The 27,037-nt window shown below is 39.2% G+C and overlaps 1 protein-coding gene and 1 non-coding gene across 2 annotated transcripts; both read left to right on the forward strand.

Annotated features, from left to right (window-relative positions):
• The first annotated feature begins 847 nt into the window (after positions 1–847).
• Positions 848–3,720, forward strand: LOC112164791 (eukaryotic translation initiation factor 3 subunit D). The gene is made up of 2 exons (XM_024301102.2): positions 848–2,649; positions 3,428–3,720. The coding sequence occupies exon 1, from the start codon at positions 949–951 to the stop codon at positions 2,644–2,646; it is 1,698 nt and encodes a 565-aa protein (XP_024156870.1). The 5' UTR covers positions 848–948; the 3' UTR covers positions 2,647–2,649; positions 3,428–3,720.
• LOC112168540 lies at positions 2,960–3,044 on the forward strand. Its single transcript, XR_002924301.1, has one exon. It is a non-coding gene; the product is annotated as a small nucleolar RNA Z196/R39/R59 family (small nucleolar RNA).
• Positions 3,721–27,037: the final 23,317 nt, after the last annotated feature.

Below are 27,037 nucleotides of genomic sequence, written 5' to 3' on the forward strand. Positions count from 1 at the left end.
GCACGACGGTGGGGATGCGACAGGAGCTTTTCTGGGCCTGGTGGGCCTTTCCCATATTCTTGGACGAATCTTGGGCCTGGGTCCTGGTGTTGGGCCCAACCTGGATTGTGTTGCTTTTAGTTTTCAACTATTTTGTGTTTGTAGTTGTAATTTACTTTATGCTTTCAATAAGTCCCGACCACTTTTTAGTCTGGAGATATGGCCTTTGTCCCGTCCTACACACTTTGTGTGCCATCTCTGCTCTAGGTAGGAGGTGAGTTCCTTACTTTGTCAAATAATCGCAACCTCCTAATGGTGAAATGAAACTTGGTGTCATTGGGTTATTTTTCTGGTGGCAGTATACTAGGAAAGCTGATAGTATTAGTAACTCATGGCTCAGCGTGAGCATTGATTTTCTGGTTTGTCACCACAATTATAAAGCATATGGAATATCCTGTAGGGCACTCTTTGCCAAAAAGATGCATGTTAGAATGCATATTCTTAGGTGAGACGCTTGATATTATCTCAGGTGGTTATTTTGATGCTTCTTGTAATATGAGGTTAAGGCACCATGTCCCCCATGTATTCTATGATTTCATTAATGGACAAGGCGTGAGGGTAGCCGCACCAATCTTCTTCTTGTTTTTTTTTTGGAAAGAAGAAGAGAAGAGTTTTAGCATGTTCCAATCAATCAAGATTCCAAGTTCAAATCCTCCACATTTTTTTTTTCAGACAAAAAAAAATCCTCCACATTTTTTGTTTTTCTTTTGGTCTGATATGTAGTCTTATTGTCCATCTTAAGGGATAAGGCCCACCTCATACAAGAGTCGGCAGGCCCAATACAAATTCTAGAATATATACTCTCCGCTTCTTCTAGGGTTTTAATCCGAAACCCAGACGCTTCAGTATCGTTTTCCACTGTCAAAACACCGCCACCAAATCTCTGAAACCCTTGAATCGAATCCCGCCATGGTCGAAGGCTTCGAAGTCGGCGGCGTCCCCTTCAACCCCGACGGCTGGGGCCCACCGGATTCCGCCACCACCACAACCAACACCTCCAACCTCCCCCTCAACGTTCCCTTCGCCCCCTTCTCCCGCTCCGAGAAGCTGGGCCGGATCGCCGACTGGACCCGCACCTTCAACAACCCGGCCCGGTCCAAAAACCCCTCCGACGCCGTCTTCGACTTCTCCAACGACGAGTCGTTCCCCGGTAACGCCGATGACGACTCCACCTTCCGCCTCGTCGACGGAAAACCGCCGCCGCGTCCCAAATTCGGCCCCAAGTGGAGGTTCCAGCAGCAGAGGCAGCTCCCTCACCGCCGCGACGAGGAGGTCGAGGCCAAGAAGCGCGAGGCTGAGAAGGAGAGGGCTCGCCGTGACCGGCTTTACAACATGAACAGATCCAATGTCAACATGCCCCGCCGTGAAGCTGCCGTGTTCAAATCGTCGGTGGATATCCAGCCGGAATGGAACATGCTGGATCAGATCCCGTTCTCGACCTTCTCCAAGCTCTCTTTCACTGTCCCTGAGCCGGAGGATCTCCTCTTCTGCGGCGCACTCGAGACCTATGACCGAACCGTTGATCGAATCACACCGAAGAATGAGCGCAGGCTGGAGCGGTTCAAGAACCGCAACTTCTTCAAGGTCACAACCACTGATGATCCAGTCATTCGCCGACTTGCAAATGAAGACAAGGCTACCGTTTTCGCCACTGATACGATCCTCTCGACCCTCATGTGTGCGCCGAGGTCAGTTTACTCTTGGGACATTGTGGTTCAGCGAGTTGGAAACAAGTTGTTCTTTGACAAGCGTGATGGCTCTCAGCTCGACTTGCTTTCGGTCCACGAGACCTCTCAGGAGCCCCTGCCCGAAGCCAAGGACGATATCAATTCAGCTTATTCATTGAGTGTTGAGGCTGCTTACATTAACCAGAATTTCTCTCAGCAGGTTTTGGTTAGAGATGGGAATAAGGTCACTTTCGAGGAGCCCAACCCATTTGCAAATGAAGGGGAGGAAGTTGCCTCTGTTGCTTATCGGTACAGAAGGTGGAAGCTGGACAGTGAGGTGTCTCTGGTTGCAAGGTGTGAGGTTCAGAGTGTTATGGAGGTTAACAACCAGAGGTCGTTTTTGACTCTGAATGCGCTCAATGAATTTGATCCTAAATATTCTGGTGTGGATTGGAGGCAGAAATTGGAGACTCAGAGGGGTGCTGTTTTGGCCAATGAGCTTAAGAACAATGCTAACAAGTTGGCTAAATGGACTGCACAAGCTCTATTGGCTGGTGCTGATATGATGAAGTTGGGTTATGTTTCAAGGGTTCATCCTCGTGATCACTTCAACCATGTGATTTTGGCTGTGAATGGATATAAGCCCAAGGAGTTTTCCTCGCAGATTAATCTGAACCAGGCCAGTATGTGGGGAATTGTAAAGTCTATTGTGGACTTGTGTATGAAACTGAAGGAGGGTAAGTATGTACTGGTGAAGGATCCATCTAAGCCACAAGTTAGAATATATGAGGTTCCACCAGATGCTTTTGAAAATGACTATGTGGAGGAACCACTACCAGAGGACGAGCAAGTTCAGCCCCCTACTGAGGATGGCCAAGGTGCAGAGCCAAATATTGCTGCAACTGATGTGGAGGATAAAGAGGTTGAAGCTCAAGCTTAAATGGTAATTTCTCTACCTGCATTACTCAATTGTGTCATGTAGTTTCTTACCTTAGCTATTTTAAGTAATATTATGTGTTTAGTATCTAATTCATTTTGCTTACTGATTGTTTAGCTTTGCTATTTATATATGATTATAACTTTGTTAATGCCAGATAAATAGGGTCTACTTTGCTTTATCGACTGACCTGACCACATAGAGTCAAGTTCACTGATCACTTCTTACCGCGATGCTGTTAGCTTTTTATTTTTTGTAAAGGTCTTATGGTTCTCTCTTGTTGTCAAAATCAGTTTGTGAGAGTAATGAGTAGTCCTGCAATTTATGATGCAAACTTTAACCCTTTCTGATAATCTTGTGATTGTTCAGTTAATTATCACCATCTTTCGGCTGAGATTGTGGCTAGTAGTTAGTTGAGTGATAGTATAGAGAATAGATGAACAGTAGGATGGTTTGCTTGGTTATGGTATTATAAGTCCGATCTTCGGGCAGGCTCTTTATTGTGCCTTGTTTATATGAGTGGCTATTCTGTGTGTGTGTGGAGCAGTCTAGATCCAACAAACTTGGGATACTTGCCTCAGCTGCTTTATCAGTTTGAGGCAGTTGGCTAAATTCTTTGCCTCAGCTCATTACAGCTTGCTTATATTTTTGTGTTTGGGATATGCAACTTTGTTTATATATACATATTGCCTATTTCATGTTGGAATTTAACATAACGTTTACTTTTCAGAAGCTTTGGTCTTACTATGAATTGGATATTAATAATGATATTTGGTGACTGCAGGTTAAGTTTGATACTTTAACATTTGCTGGGATTGAGACGTGATTACAACTATTAACAGTTGCAACGGGAGACATATGATATGCCTGTTCAAGGACTCTGTATCTGAATCTGCAATTCTTTTATTGATCAGTGGCATGTAGTACTTACCCAGCATTTGTGCTTGCCATCATCTATACTGGCTAGATACAATTAGTTAGCCATTGGAATGGTTTTTGTTTGTCTATTGGATTCCTTATGTTTTGTTTTATAAAACTTAATTTTGCCTTTAATATTCTGGAGGACGTTCATAATCACTTTTTCTCTTTTAAGAACTCAATATGCCCCTATACTCGCTGAACCATATGGATGATGCTTTATTGCGATATTTGGGCGGTGCTGTTTGGAATTTTACTTTTCTTAACCCCCTTGTATGGTAAGACTGGTAGGACATGCTTTCATGATCGGTTAGAAGGGAGGATTAACATAGTAGTTGGGATGGGAGAACATGTCAGCCACCTGAGTTCTAATCTTGATAAAGAGCAGTTTAATATTGCCCAAGTGCAGCCACTGGGTTTTAGGTTTTACTTGGTAATGAAGGGATCGTTGATTACTTGGAACTGAATACACCACCTTATTTTCAAGTTTTGAGCTATATTTGAACCTTTAATTAGGCTATGTTTGATAGGGTGGGCTTTTCAGAAAAACTGGCTTCTGCTTATTTATGAGAATAAGTGGCTGAAAAGCAAAGCTGCTGAGTGTTTGGTAAACTGGCTTTTTATAAGAGCTGTCAGTGGCAGAAGCAGTGGCAAAGTGTTTGGTAAATCAAGCTGGCTTGTGCTTTTTGTTTGTGGAATGACTAAATTGGACATGAGAGATTATTTTGCCTTAATTGTATACAAAACAATGTTGTTCAAATGCTCTTGTTATTATTTTTAATTTTTATTATGTTCTTATTCATTTTTATTTTGGTGACTATATGATTATATGGTGACTATATCATTTTTATGTTCATTATTATGTTCTTATTATTTTTAATCTTTATTATCTTTATCATGGTGACTATATGATTATAAATCATGGTTTCTGGTTCACATCAAATGTTAACGTTATTACGTGCATTCATCAAACTTTGAGTAATGCTATTTCTTATTGCTTCCATTTCTTGTGCACTGTGACCATGATATTCTTTTTCTACATCATCATCCATTTCTATCTCACCACTTGACCCATAACCTTCTCTTTCTTTACTGCGGACAAAATGTCTATCACCATGTGCATGTATCCGTATATAATTCATTTCGGGATCTCGAAGTACCAATAGAAACACTCTTGTATCATGAGCCCAAAACATCCTTTTGTCTCCAAAATTCAATTTTTACCAAACATAAAGTGAACCATTTCCTGAATTCCCTCCTCAAAGTTATAATCTATTAAAAATCACATTCCAACTATGGAAAAGGCATGAAAGATCAAATAGGAATTGAAAATTCAAATTCAAGAGAAACAGCAGTTTAACAGATCATCAGTTCAAGAAGCTGGAAATTATGAAAGTTTCGGACTTGATGAGTTTTCAACTTTTCATGGCAAAGCCAAAGAGTGTCAAGCCAGCAAGACAAACTCACAAAATTAAATAACATGACAATGTCTGAATGGCTGAAATCCAAATAGAAAAAAGCAAAAAAGGTAAAGAACTGAAGCTCTATATCACAAATTCACAAACACAGCCAACTGAATTTATTGCAACAGACCAATGGCTTTACTCCTTCTCTTCAGGTTCAACAAGCCAACAACAGCATATTGCAGCACAATGTTTGCATTCCAGTCCATTTGCTGCTTAGTCAGGCAACCATGCAGCAATCAATTAGCAAGACTGAAGTATGATTCCCTACACAATCTCAAAACAAAAAAACAAAAAACCAATGCAGATTAAAAACAGTACACGAACAGATTTAATGCCTTAAGGAATCAATGTGATATTCAAATAATTCAATGCCTCAATATCGAAACTCTGAATTTTATCAAGTTTTAAAGCAAAACTCGTAGGACCATACTCAGAAATAGTGAAACAGAAACTTAGAAATGGGAATTCAAAAACACAAAGTACGTATGTGCATTAAAAATTTTCTTCCCTTTAGTTTTCACATGACACAAATTAAGTCTCTGCATTGACAAAAGATAATGGTGCCATTTTTGGCCAAGTGTAACAGAAATTTACCTTTATGTTAGTACTAAGAATTCATCTGGTTCTCCAACTGAGTAAATATCCTGATTCGATACAAGAAATCCCTGTTCTTACTTGAGTAAATATCGGTGTTTGGTTCTTGACAAGAACTACGAAAATCACAACAATTATAACAATGCAACCAGAATATCGGTGTTTGGTTCTTGACAAGAACTACGAAAGTCACAATGCAAAAGCTTTAACAAGAACTACGAAAATCAAAACAATTATAACAACAATTAGATTAAAGATAAGAACGAAGCAGAGGGAGAGAGACTGACTTGCTTGATTGAGGCTTCAATTTCAGATGCAAGTGAGGCCGAGATGTGTTCTGTGATTAGAGGGAGATCGAGATGCGGCGGCGACTGGATGGGTTCTGTGAGAGGGAGATTGAGCAGAGGAGATCGAGCCGAGATCGAGCAGAGGGAGAATGGGATGCGTTCTGTGATCGAGCAGAGGGAGATGGGAGAGCGAGAGACTGATATCGATATCGAGGGTTTGATGGCATAATTGCTTCAGCCAACGGAGGGTAGAAACCGGGATTTAAAAAAATTCATTAATGAACAGTAACTACCGCTACAGTACGAGCGAGCTTCTGGCTTCTAAAAGCTGGGGGGAGTCAGCTTCTGCTTTTAGATAGAAGCTGGGACAGCTTTTTTCAAAAGTTGAGGATAAGCTCACTCACCAAACACTTGATGCTCTTGTGCTTATAAGCAGGGGAGCAAAAAAGCCCCCCCAAACATAGCCTTAGAAAGCTCAATTCTCTATCATGACTTTCTAAACATCACTTGGGTATTCTGACTTTCTCCCAAGGAACCAATATCTAATCTCTCTTTGCCAGATTACTGTCTTCTTTTTGGTAAGGCTTCTCCTACTGCTGCTAGGAATTTTCTACATGTTCTTAATAGCTATTCTGCAACTTTGGGACAACAAATTAACTATAATGAAATAAAAACTTTTTCTCTTCTAATGTTACTTCTAATATTAGATCTTCAGTTTCCAATATTATTCAAATTCAACATAAAAGTTCTATTGGCAGTAGATACCTTGGAATTAACCCTCTTAACACAAAGGATATTTCTAAAAATGCAAAAATCTAATTCATTGTCTAAAGGAGGGAAATTAACTCTGCTCAAAGCCAATCTTACATGTATCAGTATGGCTAATCACTTTCTATCTTGCTTCAAATGCCCTCCTAAACTTGCTTCTCAAATAGATACTTATGGTTGAAAGTTCTTCTAAGGTCATGAACATCCTCCTCCGATTGCTTGTTCTGTTGTGTGTACTCCTAAGAACAGGGGTGGTCTTGGGGTTAGACCAATTTTGTCTTTTAATAAAGCTGCCTGAACCAAATTAGGTTGGAAAATTCTTACACATCCCAACAATTTGTGGGTGAGAATTTAGCAGTAATATTTCTTAAGAAAACACTCTTTCTTCACAGTTAAGAATTCCAAGAATAGTTCTTTTGCTTGGACAGGTATCTTAGATAACATAAATTTATTACATTAAGGAAAGGAAAAAAAAATAAAAAAAAGATGGATAGTCGGAAATGGTGAAAATATTACAATTGATGTTACTCTTTTCCTCTCTATAACTTGGTTCCTGATTCCAGAAGACTTCTCTGAACCTTTGCTTCTTATATTGATAATGGCAAGTGGAATCTCTCTAAATTCAGGGTTTTTTGAATGCTGATACTTTGAATCTTATTTCTGCCATACCTATATCTTACTTTAATCATCAAGATCATTTTGTTTGGGGACCTACTAGTCATGGTAACTTTACTGTTAAATCAGCCTCAGATCTTCTTACTAGCAAAAGTCCGGAACATTCAAGATCTAAACTTATGGCAAGAATTCCCCCTAAAATTAAGGTTTTTGCTTGGCAGCTTATCAGAGGTAGACTTAAAACAAAGGATAATATTCATACTCATATGAATATTGATCAAGATTAATTGTCAGTTCTGTCATAATGATTGGAAACTGTTAATCATCTCTTCTTTCTTTGTCCTTTTACTGCTAATGTTTGGCATTATTCTAGCATCTCTTTTAGGGAAAATTCTACAATATGTTAACGTATGACATGCATACAATTGCCTTAAAGTGGTAAAATGAGTCCTCAAAATAGTAATATTAGTCCTCAAAGTGGTAACATGATTCTTTAAAGTGGTAAAATTTCTTAGTTACGACATTAGTCCTCAAGTGGTAAAATGAGTCATTAAAGTGGTAAAATGAGTTCTCAAAGTGATAAAAATAGTTGATGTATGAGAAACATTAACATGCCATAGCCTTGAATGACTCATTCTCCTCTTTTAGTTGTTCAGAACTTCAGACTTGAATGACTCATTCTTCTCTTGGTTGGAATCTTTCTCTACAAATTAGTTCCAAAATACAAATGTCACCTTTTCAAAAATCTATTTTACTTGTTATCATGTTTGGCGTGCTAGAAATGACTTGATTTTTAGTAACAACCAGAAAGATGCTATACAAATAGCTTTTGCTGCAGCTACTATGCTACATTCTTATCTACCTGTGTCTTTTTTACAAAATGCTTCCATAAACTCTCGGATAATTAAATGGAATCCCCCTCCCTCTGAGTTTGTTAGATTAAATTTTGGTGGTTCTGTTCTCAATATTGCATCAAGCTGCTGCAGATTTTATTATTAGAAAAGATCGTGGGATTCCAGTTAATGCTTCTGCTAAAAATTTAGGCTTGTCTAATATGCTATGAGCTTAAGCTTTTGCTCTACCAGCTGGCCGGTTTGCAAGCCGCTGCTTTGCATGGTCTTTCAAGAATTAAAGTTGACGGAGACTCAAAAATTCTTATTGCTTGTATCAACCACAAAATTCATACACCTTGGCGGATCAGTACTTTGATGCATAATATAAAATGGGGAGTGAAATCCGCATTTCACTCCTTTTTTTTACAATCTACACTCCATGTTTCATTTTTTGGTAACTTAAATTTTGTCTCTATTGGGACCTCCTAATTTGCTCACTAGCTTCTCTCATTTTTTTCATTATTGTATCACTTGTGTGTCCTCATATTAAATTACTGTCATAGTCATAGACAACTAATTATTGAGATTTTTTTTTCTCTCTCCAAAACATTTGTTTTAATTAAAAAAAAAAAAACTTAGCCCACCCTATCCTTACATATGTCTGTGAGAATCGAACTCATAAATTACCAACAGGTCACAACTCCAAAATTTAACAATAATTGAAACGCAATATAATTATTTTCATTTCCATTTTCAAATCTCATTTAACACTTCTCTTTTTTTTTTCATGAAAATTTTTTGAAGAAAGAAAAAAAGAGAGAGAAAATGTTTTCAAAACTATTTGGTGAATTATATAACAAAATTATGATGCAAGAGATAAAAAGATTAAACAAAGGTCTTTTTCATCTGTAACAAGCTCAAAAAAAAAAAAAAGGATAGAAAACCCTCATGTAAACTAAATAAAATACATTGTGAACTGATATATAAGAAAAATCTAAATAAAAAACAAAAGAATGAGTCAATTTAGTTCTACAACCTTAGTTGAAATGTTAGCAACCAAAAGGCATGAAAATTTAGTGAAGAAAACTCTTAGTTAAGCATGATACATTAGGGTTGAAATAGCCTTTATGATTTTTTTAATTAGTTAGAGCAACTCCAACAGCTTCCCCATATTTTTATTTTACTCTATTTTAGGGAAGAATGAGCCTCTTTTGCTCCAACAGATTCCCTATAACCATCCCTATTTTAGAGATAATGAAGAGAGAGAAAACCAAATTCCCTAAATTTACAGCAATCTCTAAAATTTAAGGAAGAATTATGGAGATTTTAGAGATTGCTGCAAAATAGGGAATCTGTTGGAGTTGGAGAAGAAAAAATAGCTAAATCTTTGACTTTTGCTTCCCTATAATACAAAAATTATAGGGAAGCTGTTGGAGTTGCTCTTACAAGTTTTTATCATTTTTCAATAACTATCTCAATCTTTTTTGTAAATAAATAATTTTGGTTGCATTAAAGTTCATCTTTAATGATCATATTTAATACTCAGGAACATATGTATAAGGCTAAATTGGTTATCTATAAGAGGTTTAGTTAGCAAATTTTACTCTTCAAAAGTAGATAGGAGGTGTAAAGAGCATCAGAGGTCAGGTGAGCAAATATGGAGGTCCCAACAAAAAATGAAAGAGAGAGTGTGAATTACAAATTAGGGAGTGTGGCCTCCCCTATAAAATCCTTAGCCAGTCAATTTCAGAGTATTGAATTCAATCATATTTGAAGGGAAGCCAATTTCACGGCAAATGTTTTGGCTAATCTTGGCCCTCAGATTGGAGCTTATAGCTACAATAATAAACTACCTCATAATGTGCTCAATGCTTCCATTTCGATGTTCTCAATTTAAGTTGTTGTAGAGGTCTTTCCTTATAATTAAAAAAAAAATTTAATTTATATAACGGAGATGCATGGCTATAGCTTTAGTTAAACTAAATTAATCTCATGTTCAAGTAAATCCAGAATATGTGTTTGGCCCAAACTCTAGGTTACTTGACCTAGTTGCAATAGAGTTTTGAATTAGAGATATTCTCGGAGATATTCATAGATATCCGATTAATTGTACGATTATCTTTCCTTGTACAACTCTGATTCTATGTCTTGTAATCCTCTTTATGAACATGCCCCTATTATCAATGAAAGCACAACTCAATTCTCTCCTAATTCAGTTTTCCTTTAACACGTTATCAGCACGAAGCCCTAACCCTGAAACAAATAGCCAAACCTTGATTCAAGAAGCTAAAACCCTAAATCCGAATACAAAACCTTGAAACCTTTTCTGCGTCCGCCACACAACTTGAAGCCCTCGACCCCAGGAATCCAGAACCGGTGGCAGAACCACCAGAACCGGCCGGAAACCTACCGAATCGGCCACTGGAATTTCCAAACCACCGGCAGCAAATACTTTACCGGTTCACCACCTTTCGGACCTCCGATTGCTACCAAAATTTGTTAGCATCAGCGCTTTAATGCCAGGATTCAGGAACCGGAAGCAAAACCCAGAAAACCGGCCTAAAAGTTATTGAACTGGCCAACTGAATTTCCTACAAAAAAACCGGCAGAAGCAGAAGAAGAAAAGAAAAAAAAGGGAAAGACTCGCGGCCCCACAAAGCCCACATGGCCCAAGTCCTGACAGAACCCACTATGCCCACAAAGCCCATGCTCCGATCAAGACCTAGAAGAAGAAGTCAAAGGAAGACTATCATGTAAGGGTCTGGGCAAAAAAAAAAAAAAGGTGAGAAATAGGCCTGGGCCGAGGGAAAAAAAAAAAGGGAGAAGGACCAGCCCAGCCCACAGTCAACTTTCCGGTCAACCACCGCCGGCGACTTTTCCTGTCAGATTTCCGGCAACTTTTTTAGACCAAAATTTCCGGCATCCTATTTCAAGGTAATTTTTACTAAAAGTTACCCTTTTTAAAGTTTTTATTCTTTTTCCCGAGAACTTGCAAACTTCCTTCTTCTACCCCCCTTTCTTCATCATAGGGGAGACCTAATTAAGCCGAACTGTGGGGGTTCGTCCTCACTCCAAGCTTAGAGCTTGTTGAGATCTCCAAACTTAGAGTTTGTAGAGAATTTATGATCGCCCACTTACGTCATTGTTTCGATATAATCCAATACCTCTTGGAATTGAATTTCTTGGAAGCGATTACGCTAAGAAATTCCTAATTTCTTGGGAGTGATTACGTTCAGAAATTTTATATGTTTTCGTAGTAGCTTTTTCCGCTCAGAAACTAACCCTTTTTCTTGTTCTCTTTCAAGACGAGTAACCTGAACAAATTGGACCTTGCTCCATTGGGAACACCTGGCTCTGGATATCACAGGTGGGTTCGTAATGTCCACCAGCATCTCAAGGATGATGGAATCTTGGATACAATTGTAAAGCCCAACCAGGACGTGCTAATTGTTGAGCAAGCTCAAAATTTGGAAGCAAATAGAGCAGCCTTAAAGGAAAATAAGGCGAAAACCATCATCCCAATGACTCGTCGTATGGATGATTCACTCCAGTATGAATGTATGAATGAAGAAGACCCCAAAAGGCTGTGGGTCTCACTCGAAAAAAGATTTAGCAACGTCCGTGACACCCTGCTTCCTGACCTAGAAGTGAGATGGCATAGCCTCCGCTTCTATGATTTCAAGTCAGTTCTTGACTACAACTCGGAAGCACTTCGCATTAAATCCTTAATGGATTTCTGTGGTAAAGAGATCACAGATGTGATGTTGATTGAGAAGACTCTCTCTACCTTCCCCGTCTCTGCATTGATGGTTGCTAAGAACAATCGAATCGATTTTACTGCAAGACGTATCACAAGGTTTCATGAGCTCATTGGAGCTATAAATGTCGCTGAAAAGCATGACAACATTCTTGTGAAGAACAATAATTTCGAGATCCTTGAAGACAGAGCATATTACGGAATCTAATTATAATTGCGCCCCTAAGAGAGGGCGCCAAGAGCGAAACCCTAATCTTAGGGATACTTCTGGACGTTCTGGTCCATATAATCGCTCTACTTGGGAAGGTAACCACCAAAATAGGCGAACACAGAACCGAAGAGGTCAACGTAGAAAGAGAGAGGGAAGCAACGCCTCTGGCCATGTTGGTGGCACCACCAACACTAAGAGTCATCTAAATGATGCTTTCAAAGCGCCTCAATCAATGAAGTCTAAGCAAAGAGATGTATGTTCTCTATATGGAGTATCCGGTCATTGGGCACACATTTGTAGGTCTCGTGAAGAAATTGTCGCCGCCTATAAAACATATTGTGAAGCAAGAGAAGCTCACTATGTGGAACAAGAAGATCAAGAAGATGATTTAGAGTGAAGGATTGAAGACTACAAATCTGGTTGGGATCAATAGATCGCCAATTCTGTTTAAGTCTTTATTTTTTCGAGAGATGTAATATGCAATTGCCAAATACTTTAATTACTTTGTAGTAAATGTCATTGGTTTAGTTTTTCTTCACATAGCCTCATCCAAAATGAGTATGATGTTTAGGAAGGTTTTGAGATAAGTAATACTTAAGCGAGCTTTGCTCCACCGACATCTCTCTACTCACCTAGTCATATTTATTTTGGAGTTACTAAAAGAAGTCAAACGACTACCTTTGTTTTGCATTAGCTAGCATTTGGATTAGATTCTCCTAATGGTTAAAATACAATGATGTACTCTGTTGGCTTATGAATAAAATTTCGAGTTCTTTTCATTATGACTCCATTTTGATTCTGACCATATTACTTTGTGACTATGATGGCTAGGCTATCAGTATTAATTCAAGGACATGGAATAGCCCAAGTTCCCCTTTCCAAATGGCACCTTGATTACAGTCACAGAAACTCTCTATGCTCCTATGGCAAATCGCACCTATGAATAGCCAACGGATTCCATGCGAAAACGCATGTAGAGAACCGAAATGAGTTCCTTTGGAATACCTCTAACGATTGCGAACAAAGGCACATCTTAGAGAAGTTTGTGTGTCTCTCTAGTGGACTCTATGTCACTATTTGAGCTATTAAATCCAATAAAGTTATGAGAGAAGATCTCTTGGATTTAGACACATATTGGCTTTGTCATTACAGGATAGGTCATCCTAGTCATGATATGATGATCTGTCTACTAAAGACTTCACATGGACATCCTTTCTCTTGAGCAAAACGAAGCATGAATCAAAAGTTGATTCCTAGACAAAGTGTGACCGCAGTCGCTGCCTCTAGTGCCGCTGCCGTCCACCACCAGCCTAGGGTTGACACAATCCCCATCTATGATGCCATGGATGGCACCCTAGGCGATACTGCAATCACCAACTTTGCTTCAAATAGCGTTTCAGACACCCAGGCCCAACCAAAATCCTTATTAGTTGCTTCTAAACCTCTCACTCGTTTTACAAAGCCAGTTCCTTAAGGAAGTTAAGATTGAGACCGTCTTATGCAAATGATATGAAAATACTCATTTTGTTCTTACATAGAATCCTTGGGGATTTTGTGGACTGATTCAACTAACTTGCGGACGTTTAAATATCTCATGATGTTGGTTGACACGCAAACACGCTGATCATGTGTTGTGCCATTGTCCACTTATGATGTTGCTTATGCTACACTCCTAGCACATATCATATGACAACGGGCTCACTCCCTGGATCATCCTATTTCGTCAAATGGAGTTGACAATGCTAGAGAGTTTACATCGAAGACTTTCGATGGTTATTGCATTGGGACAGATGTTGGACATCATGTTCCCATGAACACACCCAAATGGTCTCGCCGAAATGACTACGATGGTAGTTTGGACATTGGTAATGCACACCCATCTCCTTATATTCGCTTGGGGTGTTGCACTATTGCATGCAGCTACACTAATTTGTCTACGACCCACCACCACTCAATCTACCTTTGTGTTACAGCTAGTGACTGGGTACAAGTATCGTACTTATGCATATTTGAGTGTGCCAATTACGCCGCCACAACTCTCTATGATGGGTACTTACAGACGAATAGGCAACTACATTGGATTTGAGATTCCAACAATCGTTTGCCACTTAATTCCCTTGCTAGGCGATCTCTTTACCACATGTCTTGTGGATTGTCACTTTGATGAGACAGTCTTCCCATCGTTAGGAGGAGATAAGAACACGAATGTTTAGCAGGAACGACAAGAATTGTCGTGGTCTATCCTCACTATGTCTCATCTCAATCCCTGTTAAAGTGACGAGATCACACATATCTGCTGCAAATATGCCTACAAGGAAGGACGTACCTACGAGAGGACGTAACACCAACCTATACGGAGTTAGGCATGGCACCAACACCAAATAGAGTGGCACTCTGGTGTTATAGGCCATGGCCCCAGTTAGGATGGGTGGGAGGCGCGTGGGTTCGAAGGATACTTTGGCTCATTCCAATCATTTGATCATCAAGCCTCAAAATCTGTCTCATGAAAATCTTCCGGATTATGGTTATCGTTGGGGGACGCCTCAACGTCAGAACCTATTCTTGAGAATATAGAGCTCTATGAAAATTACACTAGTGTACAAGAGACGTGGGATAAAAACTTCATCATAATTGATGTAATCGCGCATTTCATTGGGCATGAGTATGTTGAGTCCAATAATATCGAACCACACTCTATTGATGAATAAATGCCAACGTAGAGAAATTTGGCCTAAATGGAAAGACGGGATCTAGGTTAAGATGGATTCTCTAACGAAGAGGAAGGTTTTCAAGCCAGTAATGCCAACACCTCCTAACATAAAACCTATTGACTAATGGGTCTTCGTTAGAAAGCGTGTTGAGAAAAAGATATGGTAATCTTGCCTTATGGCACAAGGCTTCTCACAAAATGCCCTGGAATCGACTATGATGAGATATATTCTCTCGTAATGGATGTCACTGCACTCCACTACCCTGTTAGTTTGGTAGGTTCTGAATAACTGATCATGCAGCTTACGAATGTGGTCACTATGTATCTCTATGGGGATCTAGATATGGAATATATGTGAAGGTTCATGGTGGACTTCATTTACCCAAGTCAAGTGGCTCTAGACCACGGAGCGCGATTGCAATAAGGTTGAAATGCTCACTAAAGTGACTACTTGATTGGGAAGGGATATACCTGCGCGTTTCCATAACAAGTTTCGGATTCTATCACGGTTCATGTTGGACATGATCTTCATTGGAAGCCCTTAAAAAGTTAAGGGAAACCGCTGAACACTTGAAATCCGAGTTTAAGATGAAGGATTTTGGGAGAACACGATTATGTCTCGGTTTGGAACTTGAGCATCGTGTTGATAGATGCTTAGGCATTTTGAAAAGGTCAAACCTTCAAGCACCCCTATGATCCTTCGTAGTCTTGATCCTAAAAAGGATTCTTTTCGTCTAAAGGATGATGACGAAGATGTGCTAGAGGCAGGAGTGCCTTACTTGAGTACAATAAGCGCATTATTGTACTTAGCTCAATGCACAAGACCGAACATCTTATTTGCAGTAAGCTTGTTAGCTAAGATATAGCTCTGCGCCAACGCGACGCCATTAGGATTGGTGTAAAAGATATCTTTCAGTATTTAAGATGTACGATTGATATGGGCTTGTATAGCCCTACAGAGAGATGATGGATTCGAACCCATCACACACTAGGAACGCCGCCAGCACTGGCCTGCGTCCTCTATCCCCAACCTAAAATGATGTGTTTTGGAAGGTTTTGCTGATATTGGGTATCTCTCTAACCCACACAAAAGTCTTCCCAAACTGGTTAAGTGTTCACCATGGGTAAAAACCGTGATAACTTGGATGTCTACAGAACAAACCCTAGTTGCTATATTTTCGAACAATGTAGAGATTATTACTCTTCACGATGTGGTTCGTGAATATATATGGATTGGATCCATAATTACGCATGTTCGAACAATTGTGGTTTGAAGTCTACCACAGATGAGCCTACAAGCATTTAGGATAATGCTGCTTGTTTTGAACAAATGAAGCAAGGCTACATCAAAAGCGACAATACCAAGCATAATTAGCAACAACAGACTCTCCTCAAGATCAAAATGAATTAAGTTCGATTTGAGGACAGCATGGTAGACTTACTCACTAAGTCATTGCCTAGATTCCACTTTCGAGAAACATGTTGGTAGCATCGTTTGCGGAAGTTATCCGAATTCCCAGTACCATAGTCATCAGGGGGAGATGCAGACATCAGGGGGAGATGTCTACATGTATGGTCTCGAAACTTGAAGGGTGTGTTGTGCTCTTTTTCCTCTTCAATAGAGATTATTTTTGTCCCACTGGGTTTTTGTTACTTGGCAAGGTTTTTAATGAGGCAACGAGAAGAGCACCACGTTTGGACGACACAAGGAGGAGTGTTCAAGTAAATCCAGAATATGTGTCTAGCCCAAACTCTAGGTTACTTGACCTAGTTGTAATAGGACTTTGAATTAGAGATATTCTCGGAGATATTCATAAATATCTGATTAATTGTACAATTATCTTTCCTTGTACAACTCTGATTCTATGTCTTGTAATCCTCTATATAAACAGACTCCTATTATCAATAAAAGCACAACTCAATTATCTCCCAATTTAGTTTTCCTTAAACATGTCATTTTTTTTTTTGTCTTTTCTCTATCCCCAGAGAAGCACCACCCACGTGCATGGCATCAGACTTATTTTCTTTCTATCTCAAGCCAACCAGACGTTGCCACCTCACTGTTCCTTATCCACTCTATTCTTTCCTTAGACGCCAATCACTATGAGGAAATCACATGTCCCCAATAACCCTATCCCAAATCTGTCCAACTCTGTCCCACGAATGAAAATTTGACACGCAACCACTAATCTAACACCATACTAACTCTGTTAACTCTCTCACTAAAAAATAAATAATAAAATCTGAAAAAAATAAAAATTCTCTATCTTTCTATTGATTCGAGCCCAGCTCTAGCCATCAAGCTTTCCTGGAAAGAGTCTTCTTCATTGACATTGTTTTATTCTTCATCATCATCCTCTTCTTTGCTTTGCTGGCTCTACCTCATGGGCCGAGCTGAGGAGATTGGAGTTGGCTTTGTAGAGGTTTTCTTGGTTAAGGTGTTGGTTGTGAGAGTTACGGTGGCTATGGTGGTTCCGGTGGTTGCTACGATGACTGATGGTGTGGATGAGAATGGTAGGTCTTCTGTGGGGAGACCTTCGTTGTAGTCCTAAAAGGTGGCGCGTATGGCGTTGGCGTTGACGGTGGCCAGAGAATCAGTCGACAAGTTGTCTTGCTCTTCGAATGCGGCTTCAAATAAGTCCTTGGATTGTTACTTCATTCACAAGAGGAACACTTAAATAGGTTTAACCAAAATTGGATTTCTTTTCAAATCATTTTTGGCTATTTCAATCTGTATTCTATTTCAATCAGCCACCGCTTGTTCTCTTCCATGCCTACCAGATGCTCACGGTGATTGTTTTAGAAATTGAGAGGAGAGAGGAGAGGCCATGGGATTCTTGTGTAGAGACAGAGGGTTTGATCTTAGGAGAATTCGTCTCATCCACACGTGCAAAAATTGATACGCCTAAAATAGACGCTCAACTTAACCCTGCAAAATTGTAGTTGTTAGTATAGAATAAGTAGGGATCATTCAAGCAGGGAATTGAGGGTACACAAGTAATTACATAATAAATAAAGAATAAAAACAAATAAAGAATCAAAGTATGAATATAAATATATACGAAAATAATGAAAGAATGAGTGAACATGAAATCATAAGGGGTTTTAGGTTTTGTAACACATAAAATTAAAGCAAAACATAAAAACAAAGCGGGATTTACAATGATATGAATGAAGATATTAGAGATTCGGAAATCCACCACCAAAACATGCTCAAGACAAATTTGTTATCCTAGTTTCAATTACCAAGTCATGAAAAGATTTCAATCAAGAACAAACCGTGAACGCACTACATAAGTTTTTATTACTTCCCTAGATTACTTAAGCAAGATGAACGCACCATTACTATGCCTTTAGAATAAACAATCAAGGTATAGAACGCTATCCTATCAACAATTTATTTTAAGCATTAATCACATGTGGAAGTTTGATCGAAACAAGTATGCAAAACTAGTGTGGAACGCTTACCTAGCATGCAATCCTTTTTATTTGGTTTCACCTATTGTCCTATAGGTTTTACTACCATTGAAATAAGTATTTAGGAGATTAAAATACCTATTTCTTGCCCCACTCACATGATCATAATATTTTATGTGCGCATTCATAAAAACATAAACATGCAAGAGTTATCTGTAAACCAAAACTAAATAAACAAATTCACAACAAAGTAATTTCAAAACTAAGAATCAAAACAATGTCAAAAACATGTCTTAGGGCTTCAAACCTCGCCCCTAACAAAAGTATAACTCCTAACAAAAGTAATTTAGTTATACATTGTAGCAAAATAACATAGTATAATAAAATAGGGAAAAATAAAAAAGATGGTGGCAGAGGAACAAGAAAGAGAGGTAGAAGGTGGAGGGTGCCGTCCTCTTCATTGTGTTGTAGAGGCTCTTTATATAGGGGATACACAATCCTTGTTACGTCCCGTATCTCAATTTATCAGTTTATTAGTCATTTAGACGGTAAACGGCAATTACTTTAACTTTTTACTTTGTTTCAATACTTTTGGTGGCCCAAAAAGTTGACTTTTTGTTTGGGTCAAAATTTGAGAAAATTTTCTTCATGAAAGTTGTAGAGGACGTTAAACCGAGTTCGTAAACATGTGGCACGCTAAAATCGGAGTTACAACGAAGAAGTTATAAGGGTTTCAAGTCAGTGATAGTTTTGTAATTTCGCTGAAAATGTATTCTATAAATAGCAAGTCTGACTTGCCATTTCGGGAAATATCCAGAAAATTTTCAGATTTGCTTCTTCCGCCGACCTAACTTCCCGACGTCACCACCGCTTCGTCTGACCACCTATGGCCATAGAATTAGTACCTATCTCTTCGTCTTGAAACAAGCTTTCCATCAATATATTTCTTGAATCCTATCATGCACTATAGACGACGAATAGAAGCCAAGAAGTTTATTGTAGCAAATTGGGTTTTTCGGCTATTTCTTCAAATTCCGGTCAAATCCGGCCAAATCGGATGTTGAGGCTAGCTAGGCTTTGTTCCTCTTTCCATGTTCTACCAACCTACGAAAGTTTCATCATCAAATTTGAGCCGTGGAAGGAGAATCGTAGATTTGAGCAAAATTGAGGGTTTTTCAGTTTCCAGGTAAAATCGACCCTGTACACTCAAAATTGATCAATATTGTAGTTATGAAAGATGCTTAGAATGTTGAGATGATGCTGTGGATAAAATTTGGTGGTCGGAGGAGGAGTTGACCGCAGCATGTACAGTGCCGTTGCGTGAACAGTGGTGGTTCTTGAACAGTAACTTAAATTCTATTTTTTAGCTAATTAAATCACATAATTGATGTAGAGTTTGTATATGTGATTTTGATAAAGATTGGAAAAGTTTTGAATCAATTATGAATTTCTGAAATTTAGAATTTAGATTATCGATTTACGAGAATCCGACCGTCGGATTTTTTTTCGAATTTGCTTGAAAAATTGTAAATCGATGAATATAAATTATTGGTGAAGTTTGGATGAATATCAAGGAGAATTGAGGGAGTTAAGATTAAAGGAGACGTTTAGAAATTTGATTTAATTATCGTAAATTTAAATTTCCGTCCTATATTTATTTATTTATGAGTGTTATATTATACAGGACGTGAGGAGGAACCACACGAGGGGGGAAACTTAGAATAAACGGCAATCTTAGCCGTATACTGTGAGTGGACTTTTGGTTTTAAATGTTGATGCATGCGTTGTTTCTTGAATAATTGCTTTATTTAATTATCATAATATTTTGTCGAGTATATTATTTTTAGTTTCGGATATTATTTGGTTTTGGAATATTGATCGGATTTTCCATCATGATTTTAGAACGAGAGTTTTCTACGCTCGAATTTGAATTTACGGTTTATAATGATTTTCAATGAATTATTTTCTGAGGTGGTTTTCAGAATTAATTATATTTCTACTCGTCGATTTGAGAATTTTAAAAGATTTTTCGAAATGGGATTTTGATAGAGTTATATATATATATATATATATATTTTATTTATCGACCTTTGGTTTTGGCATTGGGAATGCCTTAATGATGATTTTGGATTTATGAAGTGATTATCGGAGATGAGATTTTTCAATGAAATTATAGTTATCGATTATTTCTCGCCTATGTTATGGATTTGAGAATATTTTTGGCGTGTGGAGTCACATCATTAGAATATATTTATTTTCTCGTGAAAAAATGTGGGGAAGCCTTATGGATTTATGGATTTACTGGTTTTCGATTGTTTTTCGTCACCATACTCGGGTCATTTGGTTAGTGTTTCCTCCTCATTTACTTTGTATTTGTGAGTGGCAGTCGAGGATTCTCCTCCTCACATGAGTGGTAGTCGAGGTTATTAGTTCTCCTCCTCACACAATCTATGTGTGAGTGGCAGTCGAGGGTAGGTAGAGCCTAAGGGGCTCCTTTACCCACCCGTATGATGATATTTCTTCCCCATATCCTATTATTACTTGACTAGCGGGGCTAGTCTAATTTTCTCTTAACCAGCGCGGTTGATATGATTTCACGAGATTTTGAGTTTAAAGAAATATATTTTATAAACGTTGCATGCATCGAGGTTTTATAAGTTTAAATATGTGGGAAAGTATTCAAGTTTGCTTTATTTAAATTATCTCAATTATTTATTTTTGTCCACTCACACTAACGTGTTTTTCAATACTTTTCCCCTGGGCCCTTTGGTTTCAAATGCCCAGTTTGCAGGCTAGATTAGTTGAGGTCAGGCGTACATAGAGTTGAGGCATAGCTGTCACTGCTTCTGCATTGTAGGATTTATCGATCATTTACCCTCTTTACTTTTTTTTATTCTATTACACCTTTTGTTTTAGAATTGCTCTGATAACCGTGGAATTAATGTTGTTAAGTTGAGATTTTGTGTAATGTGAATTAGAATATGTTGTGATTTGAGGAGCAGGATGGCTGCAGGAGTATAAGGATAGATGGTTTAGAAATGTAAATGTCTTTCTACAGGTTTTGGGTAGTCCACTTTTAGGAGATGTTTCGCCAAATTTTTGGTAGAATTTCTTCTAAGGTGGGCTCTATAGGGCCACTTTGGATTTCAGGGTGAAATCCGGGGCTGGTCCTGTCAATCCCAGTTTCCTTCTTCAACTCTGCTTGTAATTTGGTTGAGGTTTCCTTTGATTGGTGCACAATTTAATTACTTTCAAGCCAATAAAATAATTTCATGTCATCAAGTTTGAGTCATCATCTCCAATTTGTATCCAAGTATGATTGGGGAAGCCTTTGGACGTCATAAACTCTAGAATCTTCATGTAAATATAAATTCCTGTCAAAAACCAGATTCACGCGCAACTTGACCTTCCTGTACTAAATTGGCCATAACTTCTAGAAAAATGATATCGACGAACCGTAAAAAGTTGTGGAAACTAGACATCTGAGGGCTTTCCAAAAATATAAAGATCATTATCTGGTTCGTTCTGAGCTGCTCTCAGTGCTCTGTTGAAGTTGACTGATCTGTATAGGCGGATTCCCTGATTTCGCCTTTCATGCATCTTTTCTCCTATACTCCACATGAATCCTAAAACAATAAAACAAACATTAATACTTTCTATTAAGAGAAATAGCATGACAAAATACAAGGAAATATTAATATAAATGTCGAACATTATGTTCCTATCAACACGCGGCTCACCTCCGTGCCATTCCTCATGACTATGGTAGCCCAGTGAGTTGATGAGAGAGAAGATGAACATGGCTATGGGCCCAGAAATTTTTGATATTATCTTCTTTTTTTTTAGAAATAGAAAGTAATGAAACTAACAGAGCTAAGCTCTGTTGGTTAAAGAGACAGGTGTCAAAATACTGTGTATGTGACATAATAGGGAAAGGGAAAACGGGGACATGTGATTTTCTCCTCCAATCACTCATCTGACTATTTATTCATTCATTCATTCTCCCCTTTCTCTCGTGAAAGAGAACATAGCTGCACACTGCACACATTGGGGGCAGCCTTTGGGCTGCTCTCACTTTCCCTCATTCCCTTCTATTTTTTCATCTTTGTGTAGACACCAAAATTTTAATGAAAATAAAATTCATTAAATAATTCGGTCAATCTTTGAAATTTTAACTAAACAAGCTTAGTTGGCATATGGGTCCTACAAAAGGCACACGCGGCTCATATGTCACCAAAATTATGTGAGCTTCAAGGATGACACATGTCAAAACACGAGTGATCCATTGATTGAATGACGTGGAAACATCAATTGTGGAAGCTTCAAATTATCGCTGATTGATTGTTGCTCGAGTTAAGCATTTAAAGCGGATCAATCGTATTAAACTGATTGATCTCGACGAAAATCAAGTATTAAATACAAATATCGATCAGATTAAATTGTTTAATTCTGATTGAAATCATGTATTAAATTCAAATATCAATCACATTAGATTGTTTAAATTCTTATTGAAATTGGGCATTAAATCAAATCGAAATTGATTGACATATTCCTTAAATAAAAGATAATTAAATCAATCAATTAAAACTGATTGATTTGATTACACAATTACGGAATGTGATTAATGCTATATCATCGAGACACCGATACTATAAATACCCCCTCTCAAATCAAGAGAAGGACTTCAGCCAAAAATAGAGAAGAAGACACTCTAAAAATTTCTGAAGACTCCCAAGCTCGTGTGAAGAACCATTAAGCTGCCAAATAGCCAGTTCCTCACCAACCTCAAGTTAAAGTGTTTGTCACGTGTCGACTCTCGTGACCATCGTCGGAGATCGAATCAGAGGATTACCAAAGATTGTAACCCGCACTTAAATTAATAAAATATATTATTTTGTACACGTGTCTGCATCTTATTTGCTTTCAGATTTCCGTGTTTACAAATTGGCACACCCGGTGGGACCTCTTTGCCTCTCATCTCATTCTCCGTAAGACGATTCCAAACAAATCTGTTCAAGCAATGGCTTCCAAGAACACTCAAGTCATCCCGAAGAACAAGTCTAAGACAACGACCACCAAGTCGAGCAGCAACTCATCTGGGCTAGTCACTCGAAGCATGGCAAAAGTTCAGCCAACAACATTTGTGGCTTTGCCTTCTAAGCCTCGCCAACCAATCATCACCCTGGAAAGTTTAGGGGCAGGGAAGCATGTCCCTTGAAGTGAAGAGAGACAAGCTCCAAACACAAAACCAAGGGAATGGTCTTTCTCACCTGCCTTAGATGGTCACTCAAGCACGGGATCATACAAGGGGAGTTCTGATGCTGAAGAAGATAACACTTTCGGAGTGCAATCAGACGGTACGTCTCACCCTTCAGCAATGCAGGTCATGATGACAGGGGCATCCACGCTTGAGGAGCAGGTAGCTAATCTGATGGAGGCGGTACAAAAGCTCACTAATACCGTCGAAGAAAAGGATATGCAGATTGCTTAACTTTGGAGTAGGCTTGAGAAACAAAATGATGAAGATTCTGCTAGGATTCCGTACAAGGATGACAAAGACAAACAAGAAGAAACGTCAAAGGTAAATGACAAGGACAGTGATGGCCAACTTAGTTCTTTGTCCATCCAGCAACTACAAGACATGATCAACAACTCCATTAGAGCTCAATATGGAGGTACCTCTCGTGATTCCCTCACATATTCCAAGCCATACACAAAAAGGGTGGATAGCCTGAGGATGCCCTATGGGTACCAGCCGCCCAGTTTCAGCAATTCGAGGGGAAGGGCAATCCAAAACAACATATTGCTCATTTCGTCGAGACTTGCAACAATGCAGGAACGGAGGGAGATCATCTTGTTAAGCAGTTTGTATGTTCATTAAAAGGCAACGCCTTCGAATGGTACTCTGATCTGGAACCTGAGTCAATCGACAGTTGGGATCAGATGGAGCGTGAGTTCCTGAATCGTTTCTATAGCACGAGACGTACAGTGAGCATGATGGAACTTACTAGTGCCAAGCAATGGAAGGATGAACGCGCAATTGATTACATCAACAGGTGGCGTTTGTTGAGTCTCGATTGCAAAGATCGACTGTCAGAAGTATCTGCGGTGGAAATGTGCATCCAAGGTATGCACTTTGATTTGCTATATATTTTACAGGGAATCAAGCCCCGTACGTTTGAAGAGCTGGCTACACGAGCACACGACATGGAGTTGAGTATAGCTAGCCATAAAGGGAAGAAGGAGTCAATTGTTGACCAAAGAAAAGACAAGGTCTTCGGAAGCAAGTTTGACAAGACACCGAAGAAATCTACAAAAGAATCGATGGCCGTCAACATTGCCCCAATCAAAATCTCTACACGAGATAAGGAGGTTAAGAAAGCAGAGCCAACTCGCACCTACGACAGAACAAAGCGTTCGTTAAAGGAATGGCAACAAAAGACATATCCCTTCCCAGATTCTGACGTGGCAGGCATGTTGGAAGATTTACTTGAGAAGAAGGTGATAGAACTCCCAGAATGCAAGCGGCCCGAGGAAATGCATCGTGTTACGGATCCGAAATACTGCAAGTATCACTGGCTCGTCAGTCACCCAATGGAGAAATGCTTTGTTCAGAAAGATTTAATAATGAATCTCGCCAAGAAAGGAAGGATTGAGCTGGATGTCGACGATGTTGCTGAGGTAAACTGCACTACCATCGTGTTTGGTTCATTCAAGCCTGCCTCGTTGCCTTCTCTTCCAATGAAAGCACCATTTAGCTCTCGAGGAAGCCATGAATGAATTCAAAGTTAGAGAAAGTGAAGCCAATCCAGCAAGCAAGCCTCGCACCTGTTGCTACCCCAAAGGTTGACTTAGTTGTTGATGACGAGGGATGGATACTTGTCACTCGAAAGAAGGCACGCAAGAGCCCATCGCCATGTGTACCTATCACTAGAGCAAAATACAAGCAGTCACAAGAAAATCGTCAATGTCTCGAGAAAGGTAAGACAAGATTTGTCAAGGAAAGGGGCAATCCTTTTGTTCAAAGACCCCATGGTATGGCTTCGTCAACAAGAGCCTTTCCCAAGAAAGGCAACAAACAAGAAAAGGTGAGAGCTGCCCACATGAAAACAAGCTACGAATTTGGTTCGAAAGATTCTGCCAAGGCTGAGTCAAGCACGGTCAATACGAACCAAACGTCAAAGGAGAACGAGGTGATGAAGCAACTAGAAGACCTACCATTTCACTTTAGCATCTCTGATCTACTACAATTACCAAAATCGACAAGAGGTGCTTTGGTACAGGTGTTGATTGACATGGGCAAGAACTCCACAGACATTAACAAGGTGAAACCGAAGGAATGCGTCACGTGTGTTGCAGATTGTGATGCCATCCACTTTACAGATGAAGACCTTCAGTTAGGCTCTAAACCGCACAATAGACCTCTCTTCATGATAGGGTATATACGAGATCAAAAGCTAAACCGCATGCTTGTAGACGGAGGGTCCGCTGTAAACATTATGCCTAGGTCAACCATGAAGCAGCTTGGCATCAATGTGGAAGAGTTGTCTCGAAGCCGTCTGACAGGACCCGCCCCAGATTTCACCCTGAAATCCGAAGAGGCCCTGCAGGGCCCACCTTAGAAGAAATTCTACCAAAAATTTGACAGAACTTCCCCTAAAAATGGACAACCCAAAACCTGTAGAAAAACATTTACACATCTAAATCATCCATCCTTATTCTCCTGGAGCCACCCTGCTCCCTATATCACAACATCTCCCATATCACAAAACAATTCTGAAACTTAAGAATATTAATCTCATAGGTTATCAGAGCAATCTAATGTACAGGCGTACAAGAGAATAGAAAACAAGATAAATGACCGATACTCTTATAATGCGGAAGCTTTGACAGCTATGCCTCAACCCCATATACGCTCGACCTCACACTAAACTGGCCTACAAACTGGGCATGTAAAACCGAAGGGCCTAGGGGAAAACATTTAAAAACAGTTAGAGTGAGTGGACGAAAAATAAGTAATTTCGAATGTATAAGTAAAACTTAATGCTTTCCCAAGTTATTCTCTAAAACCTCGCATGCAGTAACAATCTTGAAAATACTTTTAAACATCATCTTTACTGCAATCTCAATCACGTAACAAGAACATCTTGAAACCTCTTAAAATCTCATCCTCAATCCTTATAAAAACATCCTTTTCATGAGGCTCGTTTGATGACTAGAAAGGACTGCTGTCTAGTCATCTCATGCCATCTAGGAGGGACTGCCACCCAGATGACTCATCGGAAGGGACTGCCAACCGGAATAGGAGGCGGTGGATAGAAGGGACTGCCAACTAGCCACAGGTAGTAGACGGGACTGCCGACTAACCATAGGTAGTAGACGGGACTGCCGACTAACCATAGGTAGTAGACGGGACTGCCGACTAACTAACTCATGTCATCTGGAAGGGACTGCCAACCAGGTGACACATCGGATGGGACTGCCAACCGGGCTGTAGTCTGGAAGGGACTGCCAACCAGACTATTACCTAGAAGGGACTGCCAACCAGACTATTACCTAGAAGGGACTGCCAACTAGGTAAGATACGCATGCGCCAAAACTGGCCTCCTTAATAACTGAATAACCTCCTCAAGAAACTGAAAATAACCTGAAAATCTCGAAAGCATCCTCGAAAGCATAAAATCAAATACTTTGTAAATCAATAAATGCTTTCGGAAAGAAACTCAATCTAACTTCAAGGCTGATAAGTACGGAGCTCAAAGCTCAATAAATCTCGATAATTCAATCATGCTCAAAAATTCGATGAAACATTCGTACT

This window comes from Rosa chinensis, chromosome 5, assembly GCF_002994745.2.
Source record: "Rosa chinensis cultivar Old Blush chromosome 5, RchiOBHm-V2, whole genome shotgun sequence".
Classification (NCBI taxonomy): Eukaryota; Viridiplantae; Streptophyta; class Magnoliopsida; order Rosales; family Rosaceae; genus Rosa; species Rosa chinensis.

Excerpts from the sequence above, each read along its gene's own strand:
- LOC112164791 (XM_024301102.2), top strand. The coding sequence starts at position 949 with ATGGTCGAAGGCTTCGAAGTCGGCGGCGTCCCCTTCAACCCCGACGGC.